The sequence below is a fragment of the Macaca thibetana genome, chromosome X (assembly GCF_024542745.1).
Source record: "Macaca thibetana thibetana isolate TM-01 chromosome X, ASM2454274v1, whole genome shotgun sequence".
Classification (NCBI taxonomy): domain Eukaryota; kingdom Metazoa; phylum Chordata; class Mammalia; order Primates; family Cercopithecidae; genus Macaca; species Macaca thibetana.
This window is the reverse complement of record NC_065598.1, coordinates 150512523-150528277: the sequence shown is the minus strand read 5'-3', so window position 1 is coordinate 150528277 and position 15755 is coordinate 150512523. Positions and strand designations below refer to the sequence as shown.

Below are 15755 nucleotides of genomic sequence, written 5' to 3'. Positions count from 1 at the left end.
GTCTTGCACATTTGTTTCATGTTTTACAAATTTGTACAGTGAACAGACTGGTACATGCAGTTGAGGTGCTAAATTATATAGGCCTCAATCCAAAGCTTTAGAAAATTGTTTCTGTATACTAAGTATGTTTTCCAAACCAAAGCTACCTTAATGGCTATTAGGGGATGATGTTTTTTTTTCTGTGCCTCACTGTTATCCTCATTATTACAAAGTAATCACATAATGGAAATGAGAAAGGAAAAAAAAAACCCATCAAATTTTTTAATTCAAGGCATTTCCCAATTATGTTAGCCATCATCCATACTTTCTCCACTTTACATCCTGAAAAATATTATCAGATTCCACACTTACAGAATCCACGAGATTTTCTGTTTTGTCAATCAATAATTCCAATCTTTCTCCTCGCTGAGCTACCAGATCTGAAAATATTGGAAAAATAGAAAAGGTCAAGTTTTACATTACATATGTGCTATCGTTATCTTTGTTTTAATTCACATCTGATATAACTTACAAAACTGGTATTCTTGACAGCTCATATTTACTACAGAAGTACTTACGCCTTTAAGTATATGCATGCAGAATAAAATAATTTTTTTTAAAAAAGTAATATAACTTAATGAATACACTGTCTTGGGGCCAAAGGACAGGCATGCTTCACCCACTGGTGACACCACTTGAAAACAAGGACTAGCCCACCTGGAGTCCCCATACCCAGCAAAACTTCACCACAGCCTCCGTAACAACTACACCCTGAGCCACTAAGAAAAATACAGACATGGTTGATGCTGTTTATAGCTGAAGAAATTATACAGACTACACTACTGAATGTACCCATAATCAAAGTCAAAGTGCCCTGCCCAACCAACACCATAGATACACCCTCAGGAAAAAGTCCTTGCATATTAAAGCAAATCTAAAAATTGGAAGAAGTGACCATAGAAATATTATTAACAACTACACGCTAATAAACTGGAAAACCTAGAAGAAATGGATAAATCCCAGGACACATGCAACCTACCAAGACTGAATCAGGAAGAAATAGAAAACCTGAACAGGCCAGAAATGAGTAATGCGATTGAATCAGTAATGAAGTCTCCCAACAAAACCAAAACAATGCCCAGAATCAGCTGGCTTCACTGCAGAACTCCATGCAACTTACAGAGAAGAACTAACATCACTTCTCAAACTATGCCAAAAAGTTCAAGAGAAGGTAATTCTCTCTAACTCATTCTATAAGACCAGCATTACCCTGATACCAAAACCTGACAAGGACTCAACAAAAAAACAAAACTGCAGGCCAACATCCCTGACGATCACAGATGCAAAAATCCTCAATGAAATACTAGCAAACCAAATCAAACATCACATCAGAAAGATAATACACCATGATCAAGTGGGATTTATCCCAGGGATGCAATGATGATTCAATGCATGCGAATCAATAAATATGAAACATTCCATCAACAGAATGAACTACAAAAGCCACATGATCACCTTAATAGATGCAGAGAAAGCATCTGATAAAAAAAAAGCATGTGATAAAATTCAACATCTCAGGGTGGCAAGATGACCGAATAGGAACAGCGCTGGTCTGCAGCTCCCAGTGAGATCAATGAAGAAGGTGGGTGATTTCTGCATTTCCAACTGAGGTACCCGGTGCATCTCATTGGGACTGGTTAGACAGTGGGTGCAGCCCACAGAGGGCAAACCAAAGCAGGGTGGGGTGTTGCCTCATCCAAGAAGCACAAGGGGTCGGGAACTCCCTCACCTAGCCAAGGGAAGCCGTGAGGGACTGTGCCATGAGGAATGGTGCACTCCGGCCCAGATACTACGCTTTTCCCACAGTCTTCGCAATCTGCAGACCAGGAGATTCCCTTGGGTGCCTATGCCACCAGGGCCCTGGGTTTCAAGCACAAAACTGGGTGGTCATTTGGGCAGACACTGAGCTAGGTGCGGAAGATTTTTTTCATACCCCAGTGTTGCCTGGAACGCCAGCGAGGCATAACTGTTCACTCCCCTGGAAAGGTGGCTGAAGCCAGGGAGGCAAGTGGTCTAGCTCGGCATATTCCACACCCACGGAGCCCAGCAAGCTAAGATCTACTGGCTTGAAATTCTTGCTGCCAGCACAGCAGTCTGAAGTCGACATGGGATACTCGAGCTTGGTGAAGGGAGGGGCGTCTGCCATTACTGAGGCTTCAGTAGGCAGTTTTCCCCTCACTGTATAAACAAAGCGGCCAGAAAGTTTGAACTGGGCAGAGCCCACCACAGTTCCCCAAAGTCGCTGTGGCCAGACTGTCGCTCTGGATTCCTCCTCTCTGGGCAGGGCATCTCTGAAAGAAAGGCAGCAGCCCCAGCCAGGGGCTTATAGATAAAACTCCCATCTCCTTGGGACAGAGCACCTGGGGGAAGGGGTGGTTGTGGGCTCAGCTTCAGCAGACTTAAACGTTCCTGCCTGCCAGCTCTGAAGAGAGCAGCGGCTCTCCCAGCACAGCGCTTGAGCTCTGCTAAGGACAGACTGCCTCCTGAAGTGGGTCCCTGAGTTCCGTGCCTCCTGAATGGGAGGTATCTCCCAGCAGGGGTCGACAGACATCTCATATGGGAGTGCTCCGGCTGGCATCTGGCAGGTGCCCCTCTGGGACGAAGCTTCCAGAGGAAGGAACGGGCAGCAATCTTTGCTGTTCTGCAGCCTCCGCTGGTGATACCCAGGCAAACAGGGTCTGGAGTGGACCTCCAGCAAACTCCAACAGATCTGCAGCAGAAGGGCCTGTTAGAAGGAAAACTAACAAACAGAAAAGAATAGCATCAACATCCACAAAAAGGACGTCCACACAGAAACCCCATCCGCAGGTCACCAACATCAAAGACCAAAGGTAGATAAATTCATGAAGATGAAGAAAAACCAGTGCAAAAAGGCTGACAATTTCAAGAGAAAAAACTGGATGGAGAATGACTTTGATGAATTGACAGAAGTAGGCTTCAGAAGGTGGATGATAACAAACTCCTCTGAGCTAAAGGAGCATGTTCTAACCCAGTGCAAGGAAACTAAGAATCTTGAAAAAAGGTTAGAGGAATTGCTAACTAGAATAACCAGTTTAGAGAAGAACATAAATGACCTGATGGAGCTGAAAAACACAGCACAAGAACTTTGTGAAACATACACAAGTATCAACAGCTGAACTGATCAAGTGGAAGAAAGGATATCAGAGATTGAAGATCAACTTAATGAAATGAAGCATGAAGACCAGATTAGAGAAAAGATAATGAAAATGAATGAACAAAGGCTCCAAGAAATATGGGACTATATGAAAAGACCAAACCTATGTTTGGTTGCTGTACTTGAAAGTCACAGGGAGAATGGAACCAAGTTGGAAAACATTCTTCAGGATATTATCCAGGAGAACTTTCCCAACCTAGCAAGACAGGACAACATTCAAATTTGGGAAATACAGAGAACACCACAAAGATACCCCTCGAGAAGAGCAACCCCAAGACACATATCGTCAGATTCACCAAGGATGAAATGAAGGAAAAAATGTTAAGGGCAGCCAGAGAGAAAGGTTGGGTTACCCACAAAGGGAAGCCCATCAGACTAACAGCGGATCTCTCAGCAGAAACCCCACAAGCCAGAAGAGAGTGGGGGCCAATATTCAACATTCTTAGAGAAAAGAATTTTCAACCCAGAAATTCATATCCAACCAAACTAAGCTTCATAAACGAAGGAGAAATAAAATCCTTTACAGACAAGCAAATGGTGACAGATTTTGTCACCACCAGGCCTGCCTTACAAGAAGTCCTGAAGGAAGCATTAAATATGGAAAGGAAAAACCAGTACCAGCCACTGCAAAAGCATACCAATCTGTAAAGACCATCGACACTATGAAGAAACTGCATCAACTAACGAGCAAAATTGCCAACTAGCATTATAATGACAGGATCAAATTCACACATAACAATATTAACCTTAAATGTAAATGGGCTAAATGCCCCAAATAAAAGACACAGACTGGCAAAGTGAATAAACAATCAAGACCCATCTGTGTGCTGTATTCAGGAGACCCATATCACGTGCAGAGACACACATAGACTCAAAATAAAGGAATAGAGGAATATTTACTAAGCAAATGGAAAGCAAAAAACAAACAAACATAAAAAGCAGGGGTTGCAATCCTAGTCTCTGATAAAACAGACTTTAAACCAACAAAGATCAAAAGAGACAAAGAAGACCATTACATAATGGTAAAGAGATCAATGTAACAAGAAGAAGAACTAACTATCCTAAATATATATGCACCCAATACAGGGGCACCCAGATTCATAAAGCAAGTCCTTAGAGACCTACAAAGAGACTCAGACTATCACAGAATAACAGTAGGAGACTTTAACACCCCACTGTCAATATCAGATCGAGACAGAAAATTAACAAGGATATTAAGGACTTGAACTCAGCTCTGGACCAAGAGGACCTAATAGACATCTACAGAACTCTCCAAGCCAAATCAACAGAATATACATTCTTCTCAGCACCACATCACACTTATTCTAAAATTGATCACATAATTGGAAGTAAAACACTCCTCAGCAAATGCAAAAAATGGAAATCATAACCAACAGTCTCTCAGACCACAGTGCAATCAAATTAGAACTCAGGATTAAGAAACGCATTCAAAACTGCACAACTACATGGAAAATGAACAACCTGTTCCTGAATGACTACTGGGTAAATAATGAAATTAAGGCAGAAATAAATAAGTTTTTTGAAACCAATGAGAACAAAGATACAACATGCCAGAATCTCTGGGACAGAGCTAGGGCAGTATTGAGAAGGAAATTTATAGCACTAAACGCTCACAGCAGAAACTGGGAAAGACTTAAAATCAACACCCTAACATCACAATTAAAAGAACTAGAGAAGTAAGGGCAAACAAATTCAAAGCTAGCAGAAGACAAGAAATAACTAAGATCAGAGCAGAACTGAAGGAGACAGAGACATGAAAAACCCTCCAAAAAGAATCAATGAATCCAGGAGCTGTTTTTTGAAAAGATTAACAAAATAGACTGCTAGGAGACTAATAAAGAAGAAAAGAGAAAAGAATCAAATAGACACAATAAAAAATGATAAACGGGATATCACCATTGATCCCAGAGAAATACAAACTACCATCAGAGAATACAATAAACACCTCTACGCAAGTAAACTAGAAAATCTGGAAGAAATGCATAAATTCCTGGACACATACACCCTCCCAAGACTAAACCAGGAAGAAGTCAAATCCCTGAATAGAACAATAACAAGTTCTGAACTTGAGGCAGTAATAGCTTATGAAGCAAAAAAAGTCCAGGACCAGAAGGATTCACAGCCGAATTCTACCAGAGGTTATAAAGAGGAGCTGGTACGATTCCTTCTGAAACTATTTCAAACAATAGGGAAAGAGGGACTCCTCCCTAACTCATTTTATGAGGCCAGCATCATCCTGATACCAAAACCTGGCAGAGACACAACAAAAAAAGAAAATTTCAGGCCAATATCCCTGATGAACATCGATGTGAAAATCCTCAATAAAATACTGGCAAAACGAATCCAGCAGCACATCAAAAAGCTTATCCACCACGATCAAGCGGGCTTCATCCCCGGAATGCAAGACTGATTCAACATATGCAAATCAATAAATGTAATCCATCACATAAAAAGAACCAACGACAAAAACCACATGATTATCTCAACAGATGCGGAAAAGGCCTCTGATAAAATTCAACACCGCTTTATGCTAAAAACTCTCAATAAATTAGCTATTGACGGAACGTATCACAAAATAATAAGAACTACTTATGACAAACCCACAGCCAATATCATACTGAATGGGCAAAAGCTGGAAGCATTCCCTTTGAAAACCAGCACAAGGCAAGGAGCCCTCTCTCACCACTCCTATTCAACATAGTATTGGAAGTTCTGCCCAGGGCAATCAGGCAAGAGAAAGAAATAAAGGGTATTCAAATAGGAAGAGAGGAAGTCAAATTGTCTCTCTTTGCAGATGACATGATTGTATATTTAGAAAACCCCATCGTCTCAGTCCAAAACCTCCTTAAGCTGATAAGCAACTTCAGCAAAGTATCAGAATGCAAAATCAATGTGCAAAAATCACAAGCATTCCTATACACCAATAAAAGACAAACAGAGGGCCAAATTATGAGTGAATTCCCATTCACAATTGCTACAAAGAGAATAAAATACCTAGAAATACAACTTACAAGGGATGTGAAGGACCTCTTCAAGGATAACTACAAACCACTGCTCAAGGAAATAAGAGAGGACACGAATGAATGTAAAAACATTCCATGTTCATGGAGAGGAAGAATCAGTATAGTGAAAATGGCCATATTGTCCAATGTAATTTATAGTTTCAATGCTATCCCCATCCAGCTACCATTGACTTTCTTCACAGATTTAGAAAAAACTACTTTAAATTTCATTTGGAACCAAAAAAGAGTCCATATAGCCAAGACAATCCTAAGCAAGAAGAACAAAGCTGGAGACATCACGCTACCTGACTACCAACTATACTACAAGGTTACAGTAACCCAAACAGCATGGTACTGGTACCAAAACAGAGATGTAGACCAATGGAACAGAACAGAGGCCTCAGAAATAATACCACACATCTACAACCATCTGATCTTTGACAAACCTGACAAAAAAAAGAAATGGGGAAAGGATTCCCTATTTAATAAACAGTGTTGGGAAAACTGGCTAGCCATATGCAGAAAACTGAAACTGGACCCCTTCCTTACACCTTATACAAAAATTAACTCAAGATGGATTAAAGACTTAAACGTAAGACCTAAAACCATAAAATCCCTAGAAGAAAACCTAGGCAATACCATTGAGGACATAGGCATGGGCAAAGACTTCATGACTAAAACACCAAAAGCAATGACAACAAAAGCCAAAATTGACAAATGGGATCTAATTAAACTAAAGAGCTTCTGCACAGCAAAAGAAACTATCATCAGAGTGAACAGGCAACCTACAGAATGGGAGAAAATTTTTGCAATCTATCCATCTGACAAAGGGCTAATATCCAGAATCTACAAGGAACTTAAACAAATTTACAAGAAAAAAACAACCCCATCAAAAAGTGTGTGAAGGATATGAAAAGACACTTCTCAAAAGAAGACATTTATGTGGCCAACATATTAATAAAAGCTCGTCATCACTGGTCATTAGAGAAATGCAAATCAAAACCACAATGAGATACCCTCTCACACCAGTTACAATGGCGATCATTAAATGGCAATCATTAAAAAGTCAGGAAACAACAGATGTTGGAGAGGATGTGGAGCAACAGGAACACTTTTACACTGTTGGTAGAAGTGTACATTAGTTCAACCATTGTCAAAGTGTGGCGATTCCTCAAGGATCTAGAACTGGAAATACCATTTGACCCAGCAATCCCATTGCTGGGTATATACTCAAAGGATTATAAATCATTTTACTATAAAGACACATGCACACTTATGTTTATTGCAGCACTATTCACAATAGCAAAGACTTCAAACCAACCCAAATGCCCACCAATGATAGACTGGATAAAGAAAATGTGGCACATATACACAATGGAATACTATGCAACTATGCATCCATAAAAAAGGATGAGTTCATGTCCTTTGCAGGGACATGAATGAAGCCAGAAACCATCATTCTCAGCAAAGTAACAAAGGAACAGAAAACCAAACACCGCATGTTCTCACTCATAAGTGGGAGTTCAACAATGAGAACACATGGACACAGGGGCCTGTTGTGGGGTGGGGGTGGGGGGCTGGGGAGAAATAGCATTAGGAGAAATACCTAATGTATTTCTGGGTGCAGCAAACCACCATGGCATGTGTACACCTATGTAACAAACCTACACATTCTACACATGTATCCCAAAACTTAAAGCATAATAATAAAAAAAAAGAGCAAATGTGTAACATAGAAATTGCAATGGGTCAGGGTGAAACATTTCCATTTTCATCCCTAATTGTAGCCATATGATGACATAGCTCAAAAGGAAAATAGGATATTCTACTTTTATCTATTCAAATAAAAATATATAGTTCAAGGTATCAAAAAAAATTCAACATCTCTCCATGATAAAAACTCTCAAAAAACTAGGCATAGAAGGAACATCCCTCAACATGATAAAGGCTATTTATGACAAACTCACAGCTATCATCATACTGAATGGGAAAAACTAAAAGCCTTTCCTCTAAGAACTGGAAAACTCTCACCACTCCTATTCAACATAGTACTGGAAGGATGCCCAGTTTCACCACTCCTATTCAACACAATACTGCAAGTCCTAGCCAGAGCAATCACGCAAGAGAAAGAAATAAGGGCATCCCAATTGAAAAAGAGGAAGTTAAATTATCTCTCTTTGCAGATGACATGATCTTATATCTAAAAGACCCTAAAGACTCCACCAAAAAACTCCCAGATATGATAAATATATTCAGTAAAGTTGCAGAATAGAGAATCAACATACAAAAATCCGTAATGTTTCTACGCACCAATAATGAACTTGGTGAAATAAAACTTTATGAAATCAAGAAGGCAATCCCATTTATAATAGTTATGAAAATACAAAATATCGAAGAATAAATTTAACAAGGAGGTGAAAGACTCCTACAAGTAAAACTACAAAACAGTGATGAAAAAAACTGAAGATGACACAAAGATACAGAAAGACATCTTATGGTCATGGATCATAAGAATGTATATTATTAAAATGACCATAAGCCCAAAGCAATCTACAGATTCAATGCAATCTCTATCAAAGTACCAATGTCATTTTTCACAGAAACAGAAAAAACAATCCTAAAATTAGTATTTCAGGAACCAAAAAAGAGTCCAAATAGCCAAAGCAATCCTGAGCAAAATGGACAAAGCTGGAGGCATCACACTACCTGACTTCAAAACATATTACAAGGCTACAGTAACCAAAACAGCAAGGTTTGGTATAAAAACAGATACAAGGTCGATGGAATAGAATAGTGAAAGTCAGACATTGATCCACATAGTATAGCCACACATATATAGGCAACTGATTTTCAACAAGGGTGCCAAGAATGTACACTGGGGGCCGGGCGCGGTGGCTCAAGCCTGTAATCCCAGCACTTTGGGAGGCTGAGACGGGCGGATCACGAGGTCAGGAGATCGAGACCATCCTGGCTAACACCGTGAAACCCCGTCTCTACTAAAAATACAAAAAACTAGCCGGGCGAGGTGGCGGGCGCCTGTAGTCCCAGCTACTCCGGAGGCTGAGGCAGGAGAATGGCCTAAACCCGAGAGGCGGAGCTTGCAGTGAGCTGAGATCCGGCCACTGCACTCCAGCCCGGGCTACAGAGCAAGACTCCGTCTCAAAAAAAAAAAAAAAAAAAAAAGAATGTACACTGGGGAAAGGATACTCCCTTCAATACATGGTATTGGGAAAACTGGATATCCATATGTGGAAGAATTACTGGACCTCTGTCTCTCATCACATACAAAAATCAACCAAGATAGATTAAAGACTTAAATTTAAGACCCAGAACTATAAACCTACTAGAAGAAAACACAGGGAAAACACTTCAGAACACTGGTCTAGGAAATGATTTTGTGGCTAACACACCTCAAAAGGACAGGTAACGAAAAGAAAAATAGACAAATAGGACTATATTAAACAAAAAAATCTTTTGCACAGCGAAGGAAATAATCAACAGAGTGAAGAGACAACCAGTTGAATGGGAGAAAATAGTTGCAAACTATTCATTTGATATGGGAATAATATCCAGAATACACAACGAACTCAACAGGAGATATACAAATAATCCCCTTAAAAAGTGGGCAGACGACATGAATAACCACTTCTCAAAAGAAGACATACAAATGGCCAAAAGGTATATGAAAAAAATGTTCAACATCATAGAAATGCAAATAAAAGCCAAAATGAGATATCATGTTACCACAGCAGTTAGAATGGTTACTAAAAAGACACAAAATAACAGATGTTGGCTAGGATGAAGAAAAAAAAAAACAAAAAACACTTACACACTGTTGGTGAGAAAGAAAACTAGTGTAGCTACTATGGAAACTAGTGTGGAGATTTCTCCAAAAACTAAAAATTAAACTACCATATGATCCAGCAATCCTACTACTGGGTATTTATGCAAAGGAAAAGAAACCAGTGTATAAAAGGGATCTGCACTTGCATATTTATTGCATCCCTATTCACAATAGCAAAGATATGGAGTCAACCTAAGTGTCCATGAATGCATGAATACATAAAGAAAATGTAGTATATAAACACAATGGAATACTATTTGACCATGAAAAAGAATGAAGTCATGTCATTTACAGCAACATGGATGTAACTGGAGGTTATTATGTTAAGTGATATAAGGCAGGCATGGAAAGATAAATATCACATGTTCTTACTCACATGTGGGAATTAAAACAGTTGATCTCATGGAGGTAGCCAATAGTGTAATAGATACCAGAGGCTACGAAGGGTGTGGGTATGCGGGGCAGAGCAGGGAATATGAGAGGTTGGTTAATAGGTACAAACATACAGTTAAATAGAAGGAATAAGTTCTAATGTTTGACAGCAGAGTAGGGTTCACTGAAGTTAACAACAGTGTATTATATATTTCAAAATAGCTAGAGAGAGAATTTGAAACGTTCCCATCACACAGAAATTATAAATTATTGAGCTGATGGACACCCCAAATATCCTGACTTGATCAGTCTTTACATGTAACAAAATATCACACATACCCCATAAATGTGTACAAATATTATGTATCAAGTAAATAAAAGACACTAGACAGCTAGCTCTCTTTTCCTTGCCCTGTGGGAGAACAGAGAGAGAAAATGCAGTCTGCAAGCCAGAAAGAGAGCCCTTACCAGAACCTGACCGTACTGGCACCGTGATCTTGTACTTCTAGCCTCCAGAAATGTGAGAAAATAAATTTCTGTTGTTTAAGCCACTATGTCTATGGAATTTTGTTATGGCAGCCAGAGCTAAGACAAATGATCTCAATTAATAACCTAACAACTTAACTTTCCACCTTACGGATCTAGAAAAGAAGGGTAAACTAAATCCAAAGCTAGCAGTGGGAAGGAAATAAATATTAGGGTGAAAAAATTAAACAGAAAAACTATAGAAAAAAATGTATGAAACCAGAAGTTGGTTCTTTAGAAAGATCAATAAAATGGACAAACCTTTACATAGAATGACCAAGTAAAACAGAGAGAAAACTCAAATTACTAAAATCAGGAATGAAAAAGGAGACATCACCACCAAACTTACAAAATGAAAAGGATCTTAGGGAAATTCTATGAACAGGAGTATGTAAATAAATTAGGTAACTTAGATGAAATGCACAAATTCCTAGAAAGATACAAACCGCTAAACAGACTCAAGAAATAAAAAAATCTGAATAGAGCTACAGCAAGTATAGAGACTAAATCAGTAATTTTAAAACCTCAGGCTGGGCACGGAGGCTCATGCCTGTAATCCTAGCACTTTGGTAGGCTGAGGCAAGTGGATTGCTTGAGCCCAGGAGTTTGAGACTAGCCTGGGCAACATGGCAAGACCTTGTCTCTACACAAAAAACAAAAAACAAAAATTAGCCGGGCGTGGTGCCACATGCCTGCAGTCCCAGCTGCTCGTGAGGCTTAGGTGGGAAGATTACCTGAGTCTAGGAGGTCAAGACTGCAGGTAACTCTCCCACCAAGGGAATGAAAGAGGAATTAGAGAGGATTGTGTCACTGCACTCCAGTCTGGGTGACAGCGAGACCCCGCCTCAGGAAACAAAAACAAAACCAAAAAAACTTCACACAAAGAAAAGCCCAAGCCCAGGTGGCTTCAGAGGTGAATTCTACCAAACATTTCAAGAAGAATTAATACAAAACTTTCACAAACTCTTTCCAAAATAGAAGAAAACGGGAACACTTCTTGACTCATTCTATGAGCCCAGCATTACCCTGGTATCAAAACCAAACAAAGACATCACAAGAAAAGAAAACGACAGACCAACAGCTCTTAAAAATACAGACATTTAACAAATCCTCAACAGACTACTAGCAGTATGAATCCAATAATATGCAAAAAGGACTATACACCATGATGCAGTGTGATTTATTTCAGAAACACAAGGTTGGTTTAATATCTGAAAATCAATTATTATAATATATCATATTAATAAAGAACAAAACCATCATTTCAACAGATGTAAAAAAAGTTGACAAAATCCAACACTGTTTAATGATAAAATCACTCAACAAACAAGAAAAAGAAACTTCCTCAACCTGATAAAGGACATCTATGAAAAACCTCATACTTAATTGTGAAAGACTCTTCAAGATCTCCCTAAGAGCAGGAATAAGACAATGATGTCCACTCTTACCACTTCTATTCAACATTATACTGGAGGTTCTAGCTAGGGCAATTAAGCAATAAAAAGAAATGAAAAGCATCCAGATTGAAAAGGAACAATTAAAACTATCTCTATTCGCAAGTAGCATGATTCTATATAGAGAAAATCCTAAGGAAACTATTAAAAAGTTATTAGAACTAATAAATGAGAACAACAAGGTTGTATGATAGAAGACCAATTTATAAAAATCAATAAAATTTCTATACATTGGTACTGAACAATCCAAAAATGAAACAGAAAAATTCCATTTACAATAGCATAAAAAAAAATACTTAGGAACAAGGCAAGAAGGATGTTAGAAGAGATATTGTTAAAGAAACATTATTCTGATACTTGTTAAAAAATGGTAAGGCAGATTTTGAGATTACTGCAATAGAGGTCAAGGCTATCACAATGGAGGGGAGAGATTGAGCTCAACTCCTAATGCAACCAAGACCAGTGGGGATTTGTGGCCTATGAACAGAGTGAGGGGGTCAGAAGATGGAAAATTACTAAGAGGAGACATCAAGGGCAAGGGCATTCTCTCTAAACTGGCCTAACAGGATTCCTGCTAAAAGCTGGCTGGACTTATACATCAAATATAGGGGATGAGGAACTTGATCAAGGGTGGGGTATTAGCAGGATTCTTTGCTAAGACTTCCTTAGGCAGGCCAAGGATAGAGCCCAAGGATGAGACCTAGTTTAAAAGAGTGCTCAGAGGAGCTTGTCTAAAACTTGGTGAAGCAGAGTCTTTGTCATGTAAGACTTGCATACTGAAAACTATAAAACATTGTTGGAAAAAATTAAAGAAAATCTAAATGAATAGGAAGAAAGCCCATGTTCATGGATCAAAAGTTTAATATTGTTAAAATGGCTCCCCTAATTGATCTATAGATTCAACACAATCCCTATCAAAATCCCAGATAGCTTTTTTTTTGCAGAAATTGACAAGCTCATCCTAAAGTTCAGGAAAATGAAAGGTACCCAGAATAGTCAAGGTAATTTTGAGAAAGAATAAAGTTTGAAGACTAATATTTCCTGATTTTAAAACTACAAAGCTATAATAATCATGACAGCCTGGTACTGGCATAAAGATAAATTGAACAGAATTGAAGGTCCAGAAATAAAGCCATACATCCATTGATAACTAATTTTTTATAAGAATGCTAAGATCATTCAACAGGGAAAGAAAAGTCTTTTCAGCAAATGGTTCTGGAACAACTGTATATACATACTCAAGATAGTTAAGTTGGATCTCTTCTGTATTCCATACATAAACATTAACTCAAAATAGATCACAGACCTAAATGTAAGAGTTAAAACTAGTCTTAGAAGAAAACAAAGGAGTAAATCTCCATGATCTTGGTTTAGGCAATGGTTTCTTAGATATGATATTCAAAGCACAAACAACTAAAGAAAAAAATAAATCGAACCTCATAAAAACTGTTGTGCTTCAAAGAACACCATCAAGAAAATGAAAATACAACCCACAGAATAGAGCAAAATATTTGAAAATCATGTATCTGATAAGGGTCTAGTATCCAGAATATATAAAGTACTCTTATAGCTCAACCATAAAAAGACAAATCACCCACTTAAAAACAACAAAGTATTTTTAAATAGACATTTCTCCAAAGGTAAAGAAAATATACAAATGGGCCATAAGCACATGAAAAAATGCTCAACATCATTAGTCACCAGGGAAATGCAAATCAAAATCACAATAAAATACCATTTCATTAGACTGGGTATAATCAAAAAAGATACATTTTGGCAACGATGTGGAGAAATCAGAATCCTCATACATTGCTATTAGGAATGTATAATGGTACAGTCACTTTAAGAAAGTTTGGCCCTTCCTCAAAATGTTGAAGAGTTGCCATGTGATCCAGCAATTTTATTCCTAGGTATGTAAACAAGAGAACCAAAAACATATATATATATATGCTCACACAAAAACTTGTACACAAATGTTCATAGCAGCATTATTTATAATCACTAGACCATGAACTAATGACTAGATACATAAAATACATTAATGCAATGGAATTATTAGTCATACAAGAGAAGTACTGATTTATGCTATGACATGAATGAACCTCACAATCATTATGCTAAGTGAACGAAGACACAAAAGGCCACATGTTACAAGATTCCATTTATACAAAATGTCAAGAATAGGCAAATTTATGAAGATGAAAAGGGAATTAATTGTTGCTTAGGTCTGAGAGTTGAGGAGAAATGAGGAGTAACTGCAAATGAGTACAGGTTTCATTTAGGGATGATAAAAACGTTACAAAATTGATTGCACCAATGGTTGCACAATTCTGTGAATATAGTAACCACTGACTATACTTGAAATGGGTGAATTATATGATATGTGAATTATATTTCAATTAAGCTGTTAAAAAAATGAAAAGGAATTAACTGGGAATGTTCTTGTCACATTTTAAATTTGCTGTTTCTGTAACTCTAAAAATAAATAAGTCATTTAAAAGGAGTTGATTAAAAATGTTGATTTTTCTGGACACTTTATGCAACTGCAATAAATAATATTGTAGCAATTGTCTGCCTCCACTTTCAGGCAAAATAAATACATTTGGTGACCAAAAAAAAGAGTAAAACAAATAGTAGTTGTCTCAACAGATTCTCTAGTCTCTATCTAGATATATAATTAAAACTAAAATCAAAGGAAATCACTTTAAATAGCTGAGACATACATATCAAGAACCACGAAAATGTTTCCGCATTTTGATTGTTAATTCCATTCCTGATAATTAATCTCAAGAAAATAAGAAAAACATAATAGGCACAAAGACATAACAGTACTGTTACTATAGCATAAACTTCTACATCAGTCCTACTTAACAATGTTTGCAACTGGTTGACTAAGTCTCTAAGCATACTGTTCAGGCTAATTGACATTATTTTCATAGCAAGAGGGCCTCAATGAAGGAAGCACAACATTGATTGACATTCTTCAGCAAGCTCCTTATCTGGTTGCAAAACAGCACTCTGAGTAACACTGTGCTAAAGAACCCATGCATCCAAAATTCAGGCAAGGTTAGGTAACCTGTGATACATTAACTCAGCGAAATACTGTATGACCAAACTGACCAAATTATTCTAAACTGCTGAATTATCATAAGGTTCTTAGAAATTAGTCTCGCTAAGCAAAGTAATAAATTTAGAATGAAGAATAGTTGCAAGGACAAAGAAGAAACCATTTGCACAAGCAGACAGTATCATAGGTGTCTCAGCTGACAATTAACTCCCAATGGTAAGAATAAGGAAGTGCTATTTTGGCTTCTCTAGAATAA

The 15755-nt window shown here is 37.9% G+C and overlaps 1 protein-coding gene across 3 annotated transcripts in view; it reads right to left on the bottom strand.

Annotated features, from left to right (window-relative positions):
- Positions 1–15755, bottom strand: part of VAMP7 (vesicle associated membrane protein 7) — a 59488-nt gene that overhangs the window by 24541 nt on the left and 19192 nt on the right. For all 3 annotated transcript variants that reach the window (XM_050775506.1, XM_050775505.1, XM_050775507.1), the window contains exon 5: positions 352–419. In XM_050775506.1, coding sequence (XP_050631463.1) covers positions 352–419 — 68 coding nt within the window. The remainder of the gene's footprint in view (positions 1–351; positions 420–15755) is intronic.